This window comes from Diorhabda sublineata, chromosome 9, assembly GCF_026230105.1.
Source record: "Diorhabda sublineata isolate icDioSubl1.1 chromosome 9, icDioSubl1.1, whole genome shotgun sequence".
Lineage (NCBI taxonomy): Eukaryota > Metazoa > Arthropoda > Insecta > Coleoptera > Chrysomelidae > Diorhabda > Diorhabda sublineata.
Genome location: NC_079482.1, coordinates 21246357 through 21270474, shown reverse-complemented (window position 1 = coordinate 21270474; position 24118 = coordinate 21246357). Strand labels below are relative to the sequence as shown.

The window sequence follows — 24118 nt, the reverse complement described above, 5'->3', positions numbered from 1 at the left end:
TAATGATTGACAATATTGGAAAGTTTGTTGGTCATAGTCACCTAGATCTCGTACCACGAGATATAAAATACCACATCATCAAAAAAGAAAAATGGTTAGAAATAACGAAAGAATTGTAATTAAAATAAAATTATTTCAATAAAAAATATTTGCTCGTCAGCTATGATTAGTCAACTTTTTATTGGTGAGGTTGTCCCAAAGTAGCGATAGTGAATCCTTACAGTTGAAGACGTTAAAATGAAAGAAAATTTCACTGAAAATTTTCGTTGACACAGACAAATCGATTGCTGTTACTGGATAACTGAATGGTTGTGAAAATATGACCTTTGGCAACAATAACGCCCGCATTGACATTTCGTCAACAATTTTTGCTGATGTGAGCTTCAATATAACATTGAAACACTCTTCTCAGTTTTTATGAAATTATAAATTAGCCAGCCCAGCCCAGCCCGCCTCTGTATTGAACACGATTCGTATCAGATCTAAATAAATATAAGAGTGTATATAACAATGGCGGATACCTCCTGTAAACGTGTTTTATAGTATAACCAATTTGTATACTAATAAAAGCTATAATCATTTATACTTACGCCTATGTAGAATCTTTTATGCTTTCCCCAAAACCACACCCATATCGTGTCGGCAAACAAACAGAAACCCCACCTTCTTTCACCTCGCTCTCTACATCGATTGGGTGGAATCCTTACAGAGGCGTCACCGATATCCCCAAAGCTATAGAGAACCAATCTACAGAAAAGAATCATTAGTCGTTTGGAATATGTGAAAGTCGAAACACAAAACAATCGGTAGTTTTATCAGTGATAATGTAAATATGGTTGTGCCTCGAGGTTCTACTACGAAGCCGTGTATTATGGCACATACACCGCTCAAATCGTTTACAATAAACTCTATATTACCCGAAACAGCGCTCGATGTTCGTGAAAGTACACCCGAACCTGAGGATGAGTGCCTTATGAAACAAGAAACATTATCGGAAGTGAGTGATTGTGAATCGGACTTAGATGTTACTGGTACAACACCGCCTTTGGATTGTTCTAATAAATCGGCAGATGAAGAGGATATACAAAAAGATGGTAAGATTTGTGTCTATAAAACTATATTGGAAACATCCATAAATTCTGATTGTTTACCTTTCACATTCTATTGTTAAGAGTTACTTGTTGTTACTAATGATATTGTGGGTTGAGGACACGAAATGAAATTGTTTTAAGAGTTTTCTAAATTGCCAACGTTTTGATGGGCACGAGTATAATTTCCGTGGTGCCATTTTGTAAATCGATCTAAAGTAAGTCGAAAATGAAGAATGAAATTTTTCGATATCTCGTTTCGTTTTCGAGATATCTATACTTGAAGCTGGAAAAATTCATTTTTATTTAATATTTGTATATATTAACCTAACCTAACCTTTTCGTGGTGCACTTTGAGTGCAAAAAATTCAAAAATCGTGAATTTTGTACAGCCAAAATTGCCCAAAAAATTTAGTTTTATTTTATTATTTTTTTTTCTTATAGGGGGCATTTGAAACGAAGTATTGAACGCAATCTTTTCAATAAAGCTAATTTTGAACTAATGTTTGATTATAACTTTAAGTATCGATATCTCGAAAACGAAGCGAGATATGAAAAAATTTTATTCCTCATTTACGATTTATTTTGGCCTAATTAAGCTAAATCAGCGGCACCACGCAAATCGTACTCACCCCTTTCGATGCTGCATCAAATTACTTGTTTATCTGCATAAACTTTTGAGTTATATTTTATTTTGAAAAATATAAAATGAAGAGTCCAAACCGTAGCAATTTAAATTTAAACTTTTTTTATAAATTCTACAACTCTTATTATAAATAATCAGTAATTTTTAAGAGATATAGTTTTGAATTTTGAAAAAATTGATGAAATCTTTATTGGAATCGATAGAACGATCAGTATAATTTAATGTTTGAAGATGATTTCATGCAAATGGTGGTCGCGGATCCGTTTTAGATAGCCGATACGCAAGGCCCAATTTTGGCATACTCTCTCACGCGTGATATGTCAAAAACAGTGTTGCCAAAAAGATACTGCTGAATATTTGGCTTTTTAACTTCTAAGACAGTCGAAAATGCTTAAAATATCTTGTTGGGTTGGTATGTACAAGTGGCAATTTCATTATGTACAGTATATTATACACAATAAGTAAGTAGCCTACTTCAAATAACATTTAGACCTGAGGTGAATACACTCTTTCATACAAAATTGAATGAATAACTTGACGGCACTCTAATAGATTGTTTCTTGACTGACTTTGTGTCAGTTAAGAGACAATCAATTCAAAAAAACGAACACTAGTTTTAGGTGTGTGTCATAACCCACAACACCATCCGTTATTTGGTACTAGAAAGATTTATGATATCAAGAATATTACTTGCGATTTTCCACAATAGATTTTGTTTTCTATATAGATTAAGTTTTTATAAATCTTTGTGTACTTTGGTCTCGTGATACGGTCGGTATTATAGTGGTATTTACATGGTTGTCAGATCGTTTGTCATCGGAAAAATAATGAACTTTGTTATTTCAAATGGATCACCCTGTATATTTTACGCTTTTTGAAATCCTTAAGAAATACTTATTATTCATAACTAAAAATTTCAATTTTGTAAGCACCTACTTTTGCAGACTCCATTGATTGTTGTGTTTGTGTTTGTTGTAGCTTGTCTTAACCATCGGAAGACTAAACTCTATTTTTGGTTTCATGTTGTACCAAAGTTGGATAAAAAGTGCCACCAACTATTTAGTATGTACTACCGCTTTTTATAGATTGTATGAAGTGGTAAAATATTATGTATAAATAACAAAAACGTCGAATGAAAAATATGTATTGAGAGAGAAATACAATTAAAAAAAATAATTACACATTCAATGATAAATACATACTTCTAAACAAAATGAAGAAAATTTCAATTACAATTTTTTACGAATTACTGTAGCAGGACTTTTGGGAATGAGTCCCACAAAAAAAACATTTGCATTTGCTACAAATTATTGTAGTTATTGAATTTTTTATTTGGGCGATTTCTGCAACAGCAAATATGACATCGACCTGTTGTTCCTGCCTCTGGAGCTGCATTCGATTGTTGTTCGAACTTTTTACCAAGTATTGCCTCCATTCCCAGTATTATGTACGTATGAATTCCATTTATATTTTCTGATCTTTGCTCAACTAATTGTTTTACAAGTCCTACTTCTTGTAAGTAGATACAATAATCAATGTGTAGGCATTCAATGCCGCAATATCAATTAGAGTGAAAATACGGACATGGGCCATCTTCTTGTTGATCTTTTTGTAGAGTGTTTTCTGATCATCTGGTTCACTGTATCGACTCCTCCCTTAGTTGAGGTTTAAAATAAGTTCACTCCAGTCTTATTTTTCAGCTTAGCATTGATTTTTGCGTCGGAATGTTGAGTAGATAAAAAAAATAGGCACCTTTTTTGGTTTTTTACGAGGGATGTATGATACTAATGTAACGGGTGGTTCCTTGATGTAGGATCAGTAAACGTTTGTTAATTTTAAGGATTCTTTTTCGGTTTGTGTGCATAGTGCCTACAAGCGTAATGCCAAAATTTTGGTACAAGTCTCCTGCTAATTCGACAAAAGTATAAAACCTGTCAGTGGTCAAGTTACGTCCTGTATTTTATAGTGGTTCTACTAATCTCTTCATAATCACTGTTGGACCTTTTGATGCAGGTGTAGTGTCTTCCAATTTCTATATATCGATTTTCACAATTTGCCAACATTCTAATGAGAATTCCGTTTTTGCCTGGCTTCTCTTTCATGAAAACTTTGAACGGGCATCGTCTTCGAAAAAGTGACAGCATCTCGTCTATAACAACATTTGCTCCCGGAACAATATAATCGAAAAGCAATGCGTTTAATTTTTCGAAAAACGTTACGAATTGGAGCCAATTTGTCGGTTTTTCTGCGCGTGTATTATCATCAAATCATAAGTCGTACAAATCGTTTATGGGACATTGTACTAAAATAGACGCACCTTCTAAATATTAGAATCAAAATTCCAATAAAAGCGCACATCTCGGTAGTACTCGTAAGAAGAATTGCCTCTTCGTCAGTGTGCATGACGATAACACTCATAATTTCGTTCGTAAAAAACATTTCAAATGATTCTAATATAGTTTGTACTTTTCCGTTTCGCCGTAAACTTGTTTTTTCACGCAATATATTCTGTAGAGAACGAAGTGAAATTCGAGGTACATCTTTTATATATACCTTACAATTTTTTGCAACAAATCGTGTTGTCTGACGATAAATGTGGAGCCGCTTCTTCTTCACTAGACCTTCACCTACTTCACTAACATAATCTTCCTCATCACTATCAATCGAGGATTCGTTGCACTCCATAAAGTCCGAAATATTTTCCATTTCTTCTTCAAGTTTGCTCTGAGAGAGATATCCACTCATAATTGCACTTGTTTGAAGAATTGTATGAAAAACAAACTATTATTAAGTATTATTATTTGCAAATTTGCTACCCAAAACTGAGTTAGCAACGCGCACAGGCGGATTTCAAGTTGAAAACTGTACAGAACTGTGCGAAAATAAAGGAATTAGCTGACGATTTTGCGAGGGACCGTGTTGGACCAAGGCATGTAACTTTTTATTGAGTTTAATTTAAAAAGTACAAAGTTGTACTACGCAGTTTATGTTCACGTGGTAGAAACAATGTAGAATTTTTTCTGGAAAATTTTAAAAAGATACAAAAAAATGTGTCAAGGTGTCAAACGTATTTTTTGTTTATTTCGATAAATGATAATTTCCGAGATATGTACACTTTTATAAATCGTTGTAATGTCAGGAAACCGTTCGCCATAAAGAGACATTCTGAGAAAGATTATCATAAATTGTAATTATTTATTGAAAATAGTTACAGGAGGTAAAGTGAAATAATAAATTTTTCTACATTTCAATTTGTTTCTTATGTAAGTAACACGATGTTTGACAGTATGCAGTTCAATTAGAAATGTTTTAATACCTTCGTAAGTTATTTCAATAAATAATTACAATTTATGATAATTTAGTTCAGAATGTTTCTTTATGGCGAACGATTTCCTTGGCAAATTCAACGAACTAAAAATCTCTGTATCGCCTAAACCAAGAATTTGATCAAGTTAAGCAAATAGAACCTTTACGCATGTAAGTAGTAGTAAGTGGGAAAAAAATTCTCCACATGTCAACTTTATTTTCATGTCGATTTTTTTTACATCAAGTCCCTTTAGATGTCCATATAATTGATAGATACACTACTGGCTAATATTTATCAAATAAGCGCAATTCTTCAATGATCGTAGAAAAAACAGTTTACACAACTTTATAAATAGTAACATTTTTACCCAGGTTATTTTAGTAATTGTATCTCGGTATGTAACGCAATATCTCGATGTAACTTGTTGGTTTTATTGTTTTTTATTGTAAAGAATCAATCATAATTTCATTCAGTATCTATTTATTTGGACCATCTGCTCTGTAGACTTGACGATTGCTTGTTAATCTTTTTTGAGTTACCCCTCGCTGCATTTCATTTTATTGTTGATCGTTATACTTTCAACTGTCACCTTTTTCAACCTTTAAGCTCAATATTATATATTCATGTGTTATTAAACTAAAAATAACATCACATAAAACATCAGGTAATTAGCATGCAATTTCGTACAAATTAATCACGAATTCTAAATGGAATTTATCAGTCGCTTCGTTATTGATTGTCCCGGTTTTTCATAAAAACATACGGTGTCCCGAAAAATTATCCAGGGACGCATAAAAGTCCCGGATTTCAATTTTCAAAATTATAAATGTTTTCAATAGAATTTGCTTGGTTACTTTTGACTCACATCTGCAGTTGATTGGTTGTGGTGCTATAATAACTACACCTGTTGGCAATCATGTGAACTAACAACGTCCACTAACCTAGTATTTAGCGAATGGTCCGCTTGTCGCGCCACCGATCACTATTATAGCTGTTACAGCCAAAATAATAGTGTCTGACGTTACGACTGACAACGTTGTTCAACAGTGATTGAGGTTATGCCAGTGCAGTCAAGTGTTTTTCTTGTTTATTAATAGTGATTCATCGCAATGCCAAAACGTGCGTGCAAATCCAGTGACAATTATTCTAAGGAGTGGAACTTTATTAAGAGAGGTCGTTTCGATTATGAGTGTTCTGTGTGTAACTATTTTATTAGTATTCGTCATGGTGGGCGTTCGGACATAGTTGATCACATCAAGTCAAAAAACATATCAACAGATTTAGTGTTCCGAGCAGCAGTGAGACGTTACAAAATTATTTTGTTGTACCACAGTCAAGTGAAGACATCCAAGTTCGAGCAGCCGAGCTTACATTAACCTACCACACGGTAAAACATCACCAAAGTTTCAGATCTAGTGATTGTACTAATAAGCTTAATAGCGTCATGTTTGATTATTCATCTATGACAAAAAAGTTTAGTTCGGCAAGAACTAAAGTAACAGATTTAGTAAATGGAGTTATGGGTCCCCAGAGTTTGAAGGAAAGTCTTGATAGTATCGAAAAGTCTGCTTTTTACGGAATTTCCACTGATGCCAGCAACCATAAAGCTGCAAAAATATTTCCGTTCCTTGTTCAGTTTTTTGATATTACTGAAGGAATTCAGTCCAAACTGTTGAGGGTGAGTTCCCTAACAAATGAAACTTCAGCATTTTGTCTAAGTACTATGGAAAGATTAGCTCTTGAAAAAAACCAAATGTGTCGCATTTTGTAGAGACAATACAAACACCAATTTCGGTGGTCTAGAAAGAAAAGGCAAAAGTAACGTATTTACTAAATTAAAGGCGGCATTGCAACAAAATATTGAGGGAATAGGCTGCCCTGCACATCTTTTACACAATTGCGTGCATGCAGCTGCTGATACTATGAGTTGTGATGTTGAAACTATAATAATTTTCAAAATATTCTCGTATTTTTCTATATACACCGTTAGAAGTGAAAGGCTTAAGGACTTTTGTGAGTACCTAGAAACTGATTATATGACAATGACGCTGGTTATCTGTATTTCTAGCAGTTGAACGAGTCATCAAGCTGTTTGAAACACTAAAAGAATTTTTCCTAAATGAGAAAAAATGCCCCAAACATATCGGTTCAATTTTTTAGCAATCCTATCAGTGAAGCTCATTTATGATTTATTCTCAGCCAACTTAGCACATTCCAGCATGGAATAAGGAAAATTGAAGGGAGCACGAAAAGTGTAATAGAGATAGTGTGGAGGTCCTGAAAAATGTTCTTGAAACTGTTACCAGGAGAGAAGAGAAGAATTTCATCTCTTTTAATGTTACATGAGTTCTTGAAAAAGCAGAAGTATCACAATCAGTTGAACAAAGTTTTAAAGAGGAAGTTTTATGGCACCTGTATGGAATATTTAAGCAAGTGGAACATTTCATTTTCACTATTCTTAGTTTTCGATTGGATGTTATTAAAAAAAGTGCCAAAATTAAAATACGGTTGCTTTTTTGAAAGAGAAGCAAATAGATAGTCGTGAGGAAAATGACGGAGAGTTTGAAAACGGATGTCAAAATCTTAATGTTATTCTGAATACATATTTCAATACTTTCCACAATATACATTGAACATTAATTTGTCATGCGATGCTAACTACAAAAGAGATACTACTGGGTATTTACCTAGAAATACAATTGATAAACAACATTTTCAGAGATTAAGGGATTTAGTTACCATATTATTTGCCTATGAAATCGTTTCTTCTGGCAATTACTTCACAAAAGTCAGAAAAAGATTCACTATTTGGGGTATATGGAACTAATACTTACTTATGGTTAAAAAATTTCTGATAATAATTAAATAAACAATGATGGTAATGTCTAGACACTCCACTGGAATTAACATAGTTAAAAAAATCTGTGTTATTGTAAGGTAAAGAACGTAAAAATGCCTAAATTTTATTTTCTTTATGTTGAAATTATAGATTAATTGTGACTTTCTTCCTCGATGTTATTGTGAGGCATTCCTGTCTTCACTTTTTCTTCAGCATCTAAGTCTTCAAACCTCCAAAATTGTCTTCTATTTATTCCCGCTAGATTGAAGCATATTGACACTATTCAGTGTAGAAACTCGTGATTGTTTGATGAAGAAGTGTATCATTGAGTCCCACAGATTTTTCTCTGAGAAAATGTGCAGCATATAAACTACTGTAAAGTTTGCACTCGATATCGTTTTCATAGGAATCACTAGATGGTAACAAACACATTGAAAGTAGCCACGAGCTAATTATTTACCACCTTTCACGATAAATCATTATCATATTATGTAATAAGTACAAAACGAAGGAAAATACTGCATGGTCATTAAAGTCTAATTAACAAATCCCAGAATCTCTCTAGAGCCACCGTTTCTGAGATATAACGATTCAAAAAGTTGTAAAAGTTATAATGTTTCAGATTTACCGTCGTATTCAATGGCTATAATAATTGCACGAGAAATAACAAAGCTGCAGAACAACATCGCCGAAGTTTAGCAACATCTTCGTCAATTGATAAATTTATTTGATGAACTTACGACAGTTTCAACTAAACAGAAATTTCTTACAAATACTCACAACAAGTCTCGGTTCATTTCAATGCTGTAAGAAAAGTTTACTGTTGAAAATATATTGATGAAACCATTAAATACGACAATTTTTTGAATCATTATATCTCAGAAACAGTGGCATGTAGGAAAAAAAGTATTAATACGTTTTTTGTAGATAATTTTATGATCTATAATTTTTGTTCGAAGTACTTTTATGATAAAACTCACCGTTTTGCTGAAAATTGCGAAAAAATCATTTTTTTGATCTTTGACCTTGAATAAAAGTTCAATTTTATCTTAAACAATTTTACTTATTTTCAGAATGGTGGGAATTTATGTAACTTCGAATGTCTACTAATTTCATAATAATATCCAATACTTAGAAGCGTGTGGGGAATCAAAGTATCAGTACTACATTCATTTTGCTATTAAGAGAATCCATATTTAGGTACAGAATAGACATTCAGAATAAGTATCATTATGTACGGTTTAAGATTATTTTCTACCTGATTTGTGCTGGAAATGATCGAAATATCTGATATTTCCTTCTGTTTTTTCCAGGTAAAGAAAAGAAACTAAATGAAAAACCCCCCTATAGTTACAATGCTCTCATCATGATGGCTATTAGAAACAGTCCGGAAAAGCGCCTAACGCTCAATGGCATATACGAATATATAATGAAAAATTTCCCTTATTACAAAGACAATAAACAAGGATGGCAAAATTCTATAAGGCATAACCTTAGTTTGAATAAATGTTTTGTGAAGGTTCCGAGGCATTACGACGATCCAGGAAAAGGCAACTATTGGATGTTGGATCCGTCTGCTGAGGATGTATTTATCGGTAATTATTATTTATTTAGTTTTTGGTCAACAAAATAAACCATACATTGTTGATATATTTAAGAGGAATCAAGAAAATATTGCTATTCTAATTCATTTTCTATTTATTCTATTAATATTTTCTGAAATTTGCGTTTAATTGATTCCAAATCTTCTTATCCTGGCTTGGATGTTTAATCATTCAATTCTTCCAGCTTATTTGACGTCTTTCATCTTCGTAATGGTCCGTACCTTAATCAATTCACTCAACTGTTATTTTTTTCAATCTATTTTCAAAATATTCAGCAACATAGAAACAATTTGTATAAAATCCTTCTTCTAGAATTGAAACATAAATTTCACTCTTTAAATACGAGGGCTGATCCCTTTGCTCCATCCCTGATCTATTTATAGATAAAAACAATTGATTATCAGCACGTCATTGCAGCTTATTATTTATATATTCACTCTTAAAACCGAACATGTTGAAACGTACCTACAGTAGAAGACATTCACATTTAATTATCAAGACGGATCGCGTCGAGAAACGCGTGGTGATCAAATAGGGAGTTCAAAGAATTGACCCCAAGTAAATACAGATATGAGATAAATATAAGAGGCATCTACAGTACTAGGATAGTCCCAGAAGTAACTGACCTAGAGATGGCGGTAGTTGCTTGAAAAATACCACTGTATTAGAAAGTACACAATCTATACAGCATATATTCCAAGTTTGAAGACATTTACCAATAATTTTACCTCAATTTTACGGTTTACCGCTTTACAAAGTAATTTTTTGACACTGCTAAACATTCTAGGCCAATTTTTTCATTGTTTCCATCAGTGTCCTAATAGCTCCTTCTTCATACGTACTTCTCGAATTCTATGTTCCTATTTTTATTCCTATCTCTCTCACCCATATGGCTCATTATCATTTTTTACTTCATTCATTATTTTGTTGTTTTTATTAATTTCTTTTTCGTTTCTTGCAAACCGTCCACGTCCACACCTAGTTTCTAGAGCTATGTTGCTAGTCATCGCATTTCCATAGCTTTCCATTCACAAGTACGTCCTCCACCTATCTTTATACCTACCTACTTTCATTATTTTATCATTTTTTCCTCTGGTCCAGACGTTCAACATCATCCGGGTTCGTATGGGCACTGTTTAAAGCAGAGACCCCTTGGCACGATGTAATTTCTGAATAATATTTACTAACTTGTTCTTGGTTCCCTCAATTGGTTTTTCTCGTAAAAATAATGTCTAATTAACACTGGAAACTTGTTTTCCTTATATTTACTCAACAACAAAAACTGTTTGGTTTATATGAGTATTCAAACCGATTCATCTGTCAGATTTGTATAAAATTTTAACGAATTACTTTACAAACTTGGGTGTCGTCAAGCTTTGAAAAACCCTTTCTGCCAAATCACCCTTGTAGATATCTTCTTAACTCTAGTTTTGTGGCAACTTAAAAAATATTAATTATAAAGATATCAACCTCCCCACTTCCTTATATAATAATATAGTTATTTAAATATGTTGTTACAGGTGGCACAACAGGTAAATTAAGAAGAAGATCCACAGCTGCATCCAGATCTCGTCTAGCCGCCTTTAAACGAACTCTTTCTCTATATTCCCCCCTCCAATCCTGTTACCCAGGTTTCTACCCACCATCCCCTGCACTTTTAGCTGCAGCTTACTCCCGATATAACCCTTATCTACACGCACCAACACCAACAAACTTCCTGGCTCGACCTACTCCCATTCAACCCCAAAACTTATCAGTTAACCCTCCGTCGATGGAATTGAATAGTTCTCCGATATTCCGACCGCCCCATTCGCTTTTCGAAATGTACAACAATTTACGATTAGCTGTACCGTTACAGTATCCCCTGCAAATTCCTGGTTTAGCTGCAGCCAACGGTCTGAATGGTTTGAATATACCTTCGTCGAGTTGCTCGAGTCCACAAGAAACAAGACCTTCCGGCGAAGGCCTACTCAAGCCAGTAACGATTATTACTAGGAACAATTAATGTTTAGTGATTCTGTGATTAGTTTTATCTAAAAGGCTAGGTATTCCATTTTTGATTCCAAGAAATTGAAAATTGGCCCACATTTTATTAAGTTAGTATAAATTCTACAGGTTATTAGAAATAACTGAAATAACCTCACATTTAAGTGTAATATTGACCAGCCCCACGGATTCACTACCGTAAATTTCGAATTTTCTCTTTCTTCTGTTTTGGAATCAACTTTTCATTTTTTGTTAAAATATTTTCAGTGTTTAATAAGACAACAGCAAGCCGCTTACTGCGTTTTCTTTTAGATCGAACAGAGGACGAAATGGGTGCATTCGACAAGCTTGGTTGAGGTGTTGTCGAGCGTTATCTGATATTGAAGTCAATTGCAGTCTTTGTAGAGGTTTTGCACGTACCAAAAGCGGTTGTGCTTGTTCTTCTGTAAGATAAGCGTAGTGAGGAATGATTGAGGGATTGAATGGAACTACACCCCTTGCTTTGGAAGAAGACACCGCGTTTTTCATAGTAGCAGATTTCTCTCATGAAGAAGCCAGTAGATGTCTGAATTGTAATCTATTAATTCATCGTTGGCGATTGGCAGAAATGGCTTCGTAATAGAATGAAGAAACATCTGTTTAATGTCTGCAAGTTAAGTGGTACGTGGTCGGTAAACAGAATAAAATAATTTGATTTCCAGACGTATATTCCGGCATTTCCACCTTCCTCCAATGGGATTAAAGCCCATCCAAAAGTAATGGGACTTTTCCTGTGGATTTTATAGACACAAATTGTTATTTGAGTCCTTTGAAGATTTCTTTATATATAGATCCTGGAAGAATTCTATTTTCTTATTCGGGTTTTTTAGTTTTTCTCTTTAGCATGCACCTCGACAGAATGAAGAATTTCGATAATCTAAAGCGTTTCTCCTTTCTCTTATGACGCAACATTTTTTGAGTTTTTGACGGCAACAACATGCTCATGGCGGTTGTTCAATTGCAAGCCCGCTCTTCGTCGATATTACAAATGTGCCCAGCCTTGTTCATTGAGTCGTTTTCAATCAATGTACGTTCCAAAAGTGAGAAATATGTGGAAGCAATCTGTGGAAAAATGTAGCAGAAACTCCTTCAGATTTTCGTATGATGACCACGGATAACCGGTATTAGAACGTACAAAGGATTGCGTTGATGCAAACCCATGTTGTAACTTTTTCAGTCACCATTTTAAGCTCATTTTGAACTTCTAATGTAGAAGAAGCTTTTACTGTGAAGGTCTCCGCATCTCTTTCGCCGGCAAATTGTGCTCTGGAATACCAACATGGCGACCTTCTTCACAAATATTCATATCTTCGTTGTCAACTGCAGAAATAACTTCAGATAACTATTCTAGTGTCCAATTACCTTTCTTGGTGTTCCGCATTCTTTCGTATTTCGTTGGCATTGATAGAGCACATGATATCTGTTAATTGACTATATGATACAAAATACTAAATATTTCATTAGATGTGTCAGCTCATTTTACTCTATGACGAGAGACGGTGCATTCTGTTAATACAAACCTATTGGCGTATTTGCATTAAAGTGAGGCTAGACACACTCAATTATAAACATGTGATCGTGTCATAGTGTGATTGATAATAACCTGCACTCAATCGGACTCTAGACCGTCCAAAAATTTCAACGATAGCTGTAAGATCTTCTGAATAATATTGTCAATAAACAAGACTAAATTTAACAGTGCAGCGACTTAAATGATTGACACAGTGCTGTCAGGTTTGAGTCTCACCTCATACGCCAACTCTTTTCGATTCTAGTCCCAGAGTACAAGAAACTGGGTCGATAAGTTGCGCGCCATTTTAGCTTGTAAACTGGCGGCCCCAACTTAGCCACTTCTTAAGGTCAGCAGAGATATGAAAATGCCGAACGGAAAAATCGGCTCAAAAACCTTGAGTATAAGTAGTTGCTTTGAGATTACTGAAATCAAATGGAGCAAACATTTGGTGCAAATTAACATCGTGTCAAAATTAATGTTTCAATTGCTCTATAATGAAATAATCGAATTCATAAACTTGGATATTGTGCATGATAATTGAATTAATATACAAATGCATATCAGAATTTCAAATGGAATGCCTTTTTTAAGCCGATTTGTCAAATATGTATATAATGAATGTATAAATTAGTTAGTAGAATCTTGTATATTTTTGCAAATGAATTAATTGTGTATCAGATAGATACTTAGCGTTCACTGTCAATTGGAGAGCACAAGTTGTGTAATAAATTTTATTATTCATTCAGTGAATGGAATTTTATTTTACACCCTATTATGTGTTATGGTTTCTATGGAATTTATATAAACCCATTTCTAGAAAATATACATGAAAGACCGATTTTCGTTAAAAATAATTTTTATTCTAAACGTTTTTGCTTCGAAAATCTTATATAGATGACACCAAAATTAAGCGTGAAGTTCCAAAAAATTATGAAGGATTTTCTAATAATGTTCCAGTTAAATCAGTCGTTTCAGAATATAAATTATGGATTGCGAAGTGACAAAGAAGAGCCGTAGAAACACATGGAACAGATTTTTCTCATTGTCTCTTCAATAGAATAGAAGAATATGACAAAAATATATAGCAGAAATTAACATTTTACTTCGTATCTTTGCCACTTTATCAGTAAGCTTCGCTTCAACTTTAAGGCGAATAAAATATTATCTTCGAGCATCCATAGAAGAGGAACGCCTCATGGGACTCGCCATAGAGATATTAATGTTGATATTGAAGAAATAAACTAATAGAAGATTTCCAAAATATTCAAAAAGAAGATTTGAATTTTAATTATAATGACGAAAAAGCCTGTTTAATAAATGATTTGTATGAATTAGTATATTACATTTGTTTTATTTCTTTATATGTATTGGCTGCTTTTCAGTCAAGAAAATTTACCCGTAGAAACTTCTGATCTTCTCTTTCTATTTTTATTTTAATTTCCCCAAACTGAGAAGATGACACCGCGCCTGATTCGGTCGGCCAAAAACTACGACAATCGGCGATACTATCAAAATAGTTGGTTTTCATCGACCAGAAAAGTGATAGCGACCATTTTTTTCTATAATCATGGTAAAAAAGGTAAGACAATAACAGAAAATTACTATGCACCATTAACTGGAAAGATGTAGAGAATAATGGCAAGAAAGAGACCTAATTTGAAGTGCTATTGCATCAGGACAACGCACCTTCTCACAATATGTGATCACTATGGTTAAAATTAATGACTTGGACTTAGAATTGGTTAACCACATACCATTTTTCCTAGACATTACTCTCAACGAATTTTTCCTGCTTTTATAGCCTTAAAAATCACTTGCAGGAGAGAGATTTTCATCAAATTACGACATCATCGGAAGACGGAAAATATTGTTTGGACAAGGTTAAAGCTGGAAAAAATTATATAGACATGAAGTGGGTAGTAACAGAAGGGGTTTAGTTTTATTAAGTATAACCTGTATTACCTATTTCTGTGCTAATATGTATGTTCTATTAAGAATTGAAGGATATGGAATACTCCTCAAGTCAAACGAGATTATTTTTTCCAAAGCATGGTTTAATAGGACGAAACTTTTATCAATATTTGCGTTAAGCTCCTGAAATATTTCATGAACAGCAAGGAGTTTTCTAAAGATAGATTAAAAGCAAAGACAGTTAATCGTTAAGAAAGGGTTTTTCATTTAAATACAGGTAAGTTTACACACAATAGTATTTTGACTGAAAAGAGACTTTTCAGAGATTGAATTTCACATAAATAAAATAAAAAGATTAATTTCAATATTCATGAAATAATTTTCTTTGTTGGGTAAATATGCGTTTAGAAGAATTTTGGGAGTGTTCCGCACTTCGCAATAACTTCTACTTGGAAGGATAACTTCGAAAACTTTTCGAAAAACAATTTTTTGGGCTTCCAGTCCAGGGCTACTGGCGCCTGTATGCAAAAATGAATTTTAGCGCCTTATAAGGCATTTTGAAGTATCTTTTTTTTATAGTAGGTAGGTGCTTGAAATAAAGCAAAGTACTGAACTTTAAAAGTCATATTTATTCGTCGACTAAAATATCAAAATGAAATAATAATAATAAATTCTTGTTCACACTTATTTTAAAGCTTTTACTCGACTAATGGGGTACAAACACGTTGTTCATAAATACTAGAAAATAACCCAAAACTAAAAATCACATTTTTTTAGGAACAAATAACAAAAATATTGCCTTATGTCTACATATACAACGTGTTAATGAGAAACCGCAAAACCTGAAATTAGTTTGTTCAGAATCGTTACTAGAATCGATTCCACTAATAAAAAATAGGGGTCAAATTTGAATCAAAATAATGATCGTAATTCTTTTATAATAAAAATAAGTTGGATTGTCTGAGGATTTGGGCTTTTTCATTAACACGGGTATAAGTACTACTTTCTACTTATACTACAATATTTTAAAAAATATGCAGATACTTCTAATAAAAAAAAATCTAGATAACTTCGTTATAAAATAAAAAAAAATATCTAGGTACAACAGAAAACTAGCTGTTGTAGTAGCGACTGTAGCGATATTTTCGGAGACTTTTCTCTTGCAAATTCGTTAATTACATCGCTAAAATTTATACCATCAAAAATTTCTTATTCAATTGCTAATATTGCTAGCACAGACAATCTTTCTTAAAGCATCGCCAGAAGCTACAAATACAAGCAATGTCAGAAGAATTCTTAGTGAAATGCTTACGTTTGGAAGGGTGGAAGTTAAATTGTTTTCAAATATATATTGAAAACAACTTTAACGCTTCCATTTCATTAACCAAATCATTGGAGTCTGTACCTTTATTATCCTGATCTGTCAGTCGTTCTTCAAGAACAGAACAACGTTTTAAATAACGGTTGTACCGTTGAAATTGCAGCCACAAGGTATTCAGCACTCACTTTTTAATAAAAATGTAGTTAACAAAATTTTGTATTATACAACAAAACCTGACAGAATCTCGCAAGTTTCGCAACCTACGAATCAACAGTAACTAGATGATATACTAATAAAATGTCGTGTGTGTAGTTATACTGAATCCTTTCAATTTCTCTACTTTTATTTTAAAATTATTTTAGTTTCTTTTTTGGGCCCTTGGATTTGGCGCCCCTAAAGGATTGCACATATGGTAGCGGCAGCCCTGTTCCAGTCATTAGTAAAATGTTATGTGACGTAACATTTTTCGATTTAGAAATGATACTTTAAGAGTCTGAGATGAAAAGAGGTCGACATTTTTCAATAAAAACCTGGAGATTCAAACTTTAGACTAAATATTATCAAAGAAAAATATTTTTATTTTGTAATTTTTTGATAAGAATGAATTTGTTTTATTCAACAGTGAAACTGGAACCTAATTTTAAAATTTCTATAAAAAAACCTTCTAGTGTATCAAGTTTTAAGAATTCTTCATTTTTGTATTGAAAAATTCATATTCGTTTCTTTTTTCAACTCCAATACATGCAGAAACCTTTTTCATCGATTTTTGATAATTTTAAGTACCCCAATTTTAATTTTACGTCGGGAGTTTGCCAAACAACACTATAGCTAAACATTTGTGAAGCTAAAATAAAACGATATTAGTCAAAAACAAAAATTTCCTGGGTAAAGTTTACTTTTGTATAATAAGTTATATATAGTTTATATATAATTAAATTCTCTCCATTAAACTATGGTTGCCATTATGTCAACCAAGGAAAATTAAATAATCTCTTTATTTATGATTTTTAATCTGCATAATTCTGAAAAATCACGAATAACGGAATCGGTGACGTTGTTATGCATTAATATATTTTATGAATTCTTCAAATGAACTGCTTGAGAATATTTTCCAGTTTTCATTCCTAATGAACCATTTAAAAAAATTAAACTATAAAAAAGTTTTTATTTCTTCAATATCAACCTACCACTACCTAAAATTTATTTTTATACCTTCCAAACTTAATTGTATGCAGATATCTTGAGTCGAATACAGCTTAAGATCAATAATATTCAAAATAACGTTGTAACTTTATCTAAAACATACACATGACTTTATTAAGCTCGATTATTTGATGTTGGCCGCTACAAAACATTCCAAATATAAAAAATTGAACGTGTCGGCGTTGAAAAACCAGAACTTCGCAGTTGGAATCATGTCCACATTCTCAATTTGAAATCGTATCACAATACGATGTAATTTCGAATCGAAAGTTATGGTCCAATACGAAAATAAACATATTAAAGTTATTAATTGCGGGTAAATTCACACCTAATAAATTTTGTGGTTAATGTGCATAAATTTTATTTTTAGATATAAATTTTTCGATCCCTGGGGAAAACGAAGTGACTGGCTGCCTACTGTTAACGTCAATGTTTGATTTATTGCGCATATATTTTAATGATTAGTAATTGCTAGTTACTTTTTAGTTTTATACGAAAACGATTATTTGTAATAAATAATCGAAAATTGAGATTTATTTATATTCCGTCGGTTTTTATAGTGCAACACTATAAAGTAAAATAAGATGGAATGAAACGTGAAATGCGTATAAAGAAATATAACAGTTTAGAGCCTTGCTCAGTAATGACAAATCTGTCACAGATATATCAGTACAGTCAGTGAAGCTAAAAATCAGCTGTAACATCCTAATTTTTTGAAACTGATTGGATTTGCATGAAAATTTAGAATTTAGAAGTTTCGTCTTAGGCTCAATATCAAAAGTTACATAAGTCCGATGGACGATTTTTATTTTTTAGGGCTGCATGTGTCCAGAAATTTCGAAAATGTGGAATAATTAAAAAATGGTGGACTTTGGGCATACGATATAAAGTTATACTAAAATTTCGCGCAGATTCCAAAAATCTACCGGAAATTTCAGAAAACTGAAATTATTTTAGCTGATACGAATATTTCGGAAAACCCATGCAAGCAAATTTTCCCCATATACATATCGATTCAGCTCGTCGTGAAGGACTCTGTATACTTTTGCTAATGGATTAACGTAGTTTCATTGAAAGCCAGACTACAAACTGCCCTTTTAAAAAATAATTATTAAGACGTGACTCCACATATTTCTGAATTTTTTATTGGAATCAAAATTAAGAGGGTCGTCCCTGTTTATTATTGCAAAATTATTTTTACGTATTATCTTCATTCATACAAAATGGTCACAACGCTATTTAAATTTTGTAGAATTTTATAATTTTGCTATTTTTATGACAATAACAACAATATTGTTATTAATTAAGTGATATGTGGATGAATTCTCAAATATATTGTTTTTTTTTTCAATTTAATTGAATATAAATACTGTAATGTGTACTATATAAAACTACCGTGTCAAATCACAATATAACAAATTAATGACGACGTACTACATTCTAAACAAAAGAATGTACAGTTTTATTTTATAGTCGGAAACAGTTTACATAACACGTATATATAAGAATCTGTATCTGCATTCTATCAACTTTTCTGCTAGTAGCTTTTGATCGATGGGATTCAACAGCGAAGACGTGGTGTCGGCTATATACCCCAGCGTTTAAATTCCACAATGGTATGACGGTAAAATGCTATGAAGGATGGCGGTTCTTGATAACAAGAGATGGATGAGACACTACAACTACTTACTTTAGATCGTTGGACGGGATGGAAATATCTCGATAAAATAATTCCGATCGAATTGAAGGTATCATTAATCAACATGTCCGAGTAAGTTTTGAAAGGGTTCGATTCATTTTTCGTGTTTAAAACGATAAACATAAAGTAATACAGAAAATTACTGAAGCGACTAAGTTTTGATGTTCGATGATCCTAAATAACTAGATTTATTTGCAACTGGTAAAAGAGAACGTGTGTTAAATACCTTTGATAATACGAGGCTAATTAAAATTATCTTTTTCAATGATCGGTTTCTGATTTGTTCCTATGAGGTTTTCGCTTTTCATTACCGTACCTGATCAAAAATGTTTTACATTGTTCCAAATATTTCTGCTTAACAAATTAACCAAGTAGCACAAATTGCTATGCTTTCTATATCTTATTTTTGATACAATTCTTTAAGATATTGGACCCAAGCTTCCTATGTTATGTGGTTTGAGCTTGCCTCTTTTCTCTGAGTACTGATGAATCTCCACATCTGTTTTTGGAGGCCATAAAAATCGTTTAATGCTTCCCAATAATGTTTTTTTTTGCCTCACTAGTATATTGGTATCGTTTTATATCCTCTTATGGTCATCGTGGTCCTTCGGCGTTTTTGTTGTCATGTGATTTAGATAAGCTTTCCTTTTTTTGATTCATTCTTTGACCTTGTTGCAGAACCATGGGGTTTTTTTGGGACCGTGTTTTATATTTCGGGTGTAAAGGGCTTCTGTTGCAGCTTCTATTATGTTTTAGTTTTTCCCAGCTTTCATTCACTTCCTCTGCTCCGCTTATCGGGTTCTTGTCAACTTTCTCCTGTAATCGTTTTTGCTACAGTTCTTCACTCTAGTGTATTCTTAAATTCGTGGAGTACTATTTCATGAGTAGGAACCTTCTTATTCTTACTGGTGGGCCGCCACCTGTTCTCTTCCCTTCTTATTTTTTAAAAGCTGCTGTCTTTTTGGCTTTTTTTACCTTATGAAAAGCTCGCACTTCGCGGCTTCCTTTTCTTTTAGTTAAATAGACACACGGCGTAAATTTTTCAGTTCAGTTTTGAACAATTGATATAAGAGAGAAAAAAGGTTTACAAAAACCAACTTATTTATAGATCTGTGCAATCGTCAAGAAGATAAGCCCTTCTTAAATAATTAGGCCGGCTTACAAAAGCTTCGACCATGTGTTAATCTCTGCAAATGGCCCTTATAAACTCGCAGAAAATGATTTTTGATAATATATTATTCGAATAAAAAAAATATATATTTTCTAAATTTACCAGATAAATTGACCGAGAGGACCAAACGGGCGTATAGGTACAATATACGGTCTATGTATATATAAACATCAGGCTGTATAGCGCGAGAAAGAAGGCGATATGGCGGGTTGGAAAAAAGCGGCTCGTATTTAGATAGATCTTTTAACAATTGAGTGACAGTCAAAGGTGCCGCCCGTTGTTCGCTAAGAGCAAGCTTGACACTGACAACCGATTTCTCATGCTGAAATTTTTAGTAATGATTTAATTTTAATCCAGCATCCGTTGAATGCCAGAAGAGACCATCAAAAGCGTATCTATAAGGCTGGCCAAGAGGATTACCATCAACAGATTTATCTCTAATATATATTTTGATTAGAGATAACAATAGGCTGAATTATTTTTTTCAAAAAAAAACCTAAAATAACCAAAAATCTATTTGTCAAGAAGGAAAAAATATGGAGGTTGAAGGTAAAGGAATAGAAATTAGTTAAATACGTCAACTAGGTACATGAGATGGAAATTTGAAATTTCACGACGTTTCAACTATATCTACATTATCAACAAATAAGTTAAAGTGGTTATCCCTTCATTAATTTAAGAAGTGATCAAACTTCAGTGGGCTCTAAGCCTAGTAGTGAAAATGTTAGTATTTTCGGTGATATATATAGTTGCCTCACGCAAGCCTTTTAGGTCCATAGCATGGAAGTGATTCCCTTCCAGTGTTTCCTATTTTTTGCTTTCGTTCCTAAATTCCTCTCTCTCTCTCTCTTAGGTCTTCCATCACCTCTGCGTACCATATTTTCCTTCGACTTCCTTTTTTTCTTGTTCCTCCTTGTTTTATGTCCATTTTTTTGTTCCTCTATAATCTGACATTCTCTGTATGTAACCCAGCCACTCTATTTGGATCTTATTATTTTGTTTAGTTCTGCTTCTCCAAATAGATTTCTTATTTCATTATTTATTCTCTTTAGCCGTAAATCTCTCTCCTTTTTACCACCTATTATACTTCTAAGGATTTTTCTTTGCCGTATATCTAACTTCTCTTCTTCTGCTTTGTTAAGAATCCACGTTTCGCCTCAGTAGCTCACTGTTGGTCTTATTATTAATGTGTATAGATTTAGTTTCCGGTGATAAGAAAAGAAAGTAGAAATTTTGTTAATTCTATGCAATCGTCAACATTTAGCAGATCTTACCTCAGTTATTCTCAAATATAATTTTATCTTTCATTTATGCAAATTAATTTTTTTTTGAGTTCTTGGGGCAAGGATAAATAGTTGAGAAACGTAAAAAAGAACCAGAAAACTTAACAAACATACAATTATAAGTCAATCTAGTATTCTTGGAAAGCACAAATACCAGATTCAGTATTTATACCATGAGCCATGATTTGCAGAGAAAGAAAACTTTTTGTAATTCGTGTTATTCACCAAAGAATCTACTTTCCACAATAATGGTCCAGTGAATAGTCATAACTTTCACTTTAACTGAAAATAAGAACTTTTTCCCCACTGTGGACCGTCAGAATCAATGGAGAATAATTGTGTTAGGCGGGATTGTGGAAATTAAACTGGAATTTCTGGAACAGTTTCTGGAACGAAACTGGTTACGAAAAAGGGTTTTCTTATGAAAAGTATTCTTCATTCGAATGCCCCTTTTCAATATACTCCCTCCCCTCGCCACACACCTTTCCATACGTTTTTTCCATTGATCGAAGCAGTGCTGAAAGTCTTCTTTGGTGAGTGCCTTTAGGAGCTCTGCCGTTTTTCACTTTATCGCTTCCATTGACTCAAATCGGGTTACTTTCAAAGCAGATTTTATCTTCGGAAACAAAAAAAGGCGCACGGGGCTAAATCTGAGTGAGTACGGCGGGTGTTCAAGCACTGGCCAAATACTGCTTCACAGATAGCGCGTTATGAGCAGGTGTGTTGTTCTGATGCAAAATCGGGCCGTATTTTACGAACTCGATCTTGCAATGTTGCCAGACCTGACAAATAGTAAGTCTGGTTGACAGTGTGAGTCTGATTTGCTCTCTCGGACCTCACTAAAACGCTTACACCACTCAAAAACACGCGCACAGGTTAGAGAATTGTCCCTATAGGCATCTTGCAGCAATTTAAGCACACAGTCGGAGCTTTTTTCAATTTAAAGAAAAATTTGAGATTGATTCGTTTTTATACACACATGGTTTTCGGCACGAGAAAAAAACAAAAACTGGTACGGCACAAATACTATAATAGTGACGGAAACGTGTTTTGGGACGTGCATGGACATAGATATCTAGATACCCAACGCACTGTTTTTTACCCTACCCGTCTAGGGCGCCCTCTAGGAGTGCAGTTTCGTTATTTAATAGCAAGACCTCGTATTACACTGTCTGACGCGCGTTTCGATAATGAGTTTATCGTCTTCAGAGACTGAAGGTAAATAGTGTAATTGTGAGTGTTGGTTTAGTGGTAGTGTAAACAGAGTGTTCAGTATGGGATTGTGGAGTATTATGTATTAGGTCCCCATTTTTTCAATGGTTACATGAATTAATGAATATTTCTCTGAATATTTACAACAACGCTTTGATAGATCTTGGAAGATATTCTTCTTAATATCAGAGCGAAGATGTAGCGTATTTTCGATGATATATGAAAAATTATTAATAGATGCACATCTTTTAAGAGATGTTACAATATCATTTGAAAATAGAGTTGCACTTTGTATTACAGAAAATGGTGTTCACTTTGAACAATTATCGAAATTTACTTGTAATTCGTTTAATTGGTTTAATATTTCAAAAAATGATAAGTTGAATGATCATTTTCTTTGTTCTCTCAGAAGATATAAATCGTGATAGATAACACCAGATTTCTCACTGAACATACTATTCACACTATCACTATACTCAACACTGTCTGACGCGCGTTTTGAAGACCAGGTTACCGTCTTTAGGGACGTTTGATTTAATGGTAGTCTGGGATAAGTGCAGCGTTTCTCAGACTGGAACGAAAACAGCGTCGTGAAGATGTTTCCATTCAGTGTTTGGCAATGTTTTATAACGTTTTACAACGATGTATTAAATGTGGGTCCATCACTTCACACCCGATACAAAAGAGCAACCAAAACAATGAATTGAAAAAGGAGAACTGACTCCAAAGAAGGCAAAGACCGTTCCATCTGCAGGTAAGGACATGTGTTCGGTTTTTTATGATGCTCTTGGGATAATTTTTAATAACTATCTTGAAAAAGTGAAAAATATCAGCAAAGAGTAGATGGAACTTATCGGAACGTTTGAGCGTTTGAAAAAATCAAGCAAAACGTTCGTATTTGTCTAAAAAGAAAGTGTTGTTCCATCAAATCAATGCACCGGCTGACACATCCGTTATTGCAATGGCCAAAATTAATGTATTCTAGTTTGAATTGCTATCTCATCCACCAGATTTAGTCCCCTCGGATTATTTTATTTTACGACAATGGAGAGGGGATGTTGGCAGTTAATTGCTATTTTGAGGAGTTTGTCGAATCTTATTTTAAAAATGGTATCGAACTCTTTGAACATCACTGCGAAAAATGTATTGAGCTGAGAGGAGATTACGTTAAACAATAAATATATTTTTTTTTAAATTTTCATATTTTCTAGTACAAGAGAAGATTCTTTTCGAAGATTTATACGATCAGCTTTCAATACTGCTTTATAATTAAAGTAATTTAATTTGGTTGTATTT

The 24118-nt window shown here is 33.3% G+C and overlaps 1 protein-coding gene across 1 annotated transcript; it reads left to right on the top strand.

The window, feature by feature from the left end:
- The first annotated feature begins 765 nt into the window (after positions 1 to 765).
- LOC130448706 (fork head domain transcription factor slp2-like) lies at positions 766 to 13772 on the top strand. Its single transcript, XM_056786183.1, has 3 exons — positions 766 to 1094; positions 9194 to 9475; positions 11005 to 13772. Exons 1-3 carry the CDS (start codon positions 833 to 835, stop codon positions 11487 to 11489), a joined length of 1029 nt encoding a protein of 342 aa, XP_056642161.1. The 5' UTR covers positions 766 to 832; the 3' UTR covers positions 11490 to 13772.
- Positions 13773 to 24118: the final 10346 nt, after the last annotated feature.

Coding starts and splice junctions, on each gene's coding strand:
- LOC130448706 (XM_056786183.1), top strand. CDS start 833: ATGGTTGTGCCTCGAGGTTCTACTACGAAGCCGTGTATTATGGCACAT. Junction 1,095..9,193: donor AGAGGATATACAAAAAGATG/GTAAGATTTGTG, acceptor TGTTTTTTCCAG/GTAAAGAAAAGAAACTAAAT. Junction 9,476..11,004: donor TGCTGAGGATGTATTTATCG/GTAATTATTATT, acceptor ATGTTGTTACAG/GTGGCACAACAGGTAAATTA.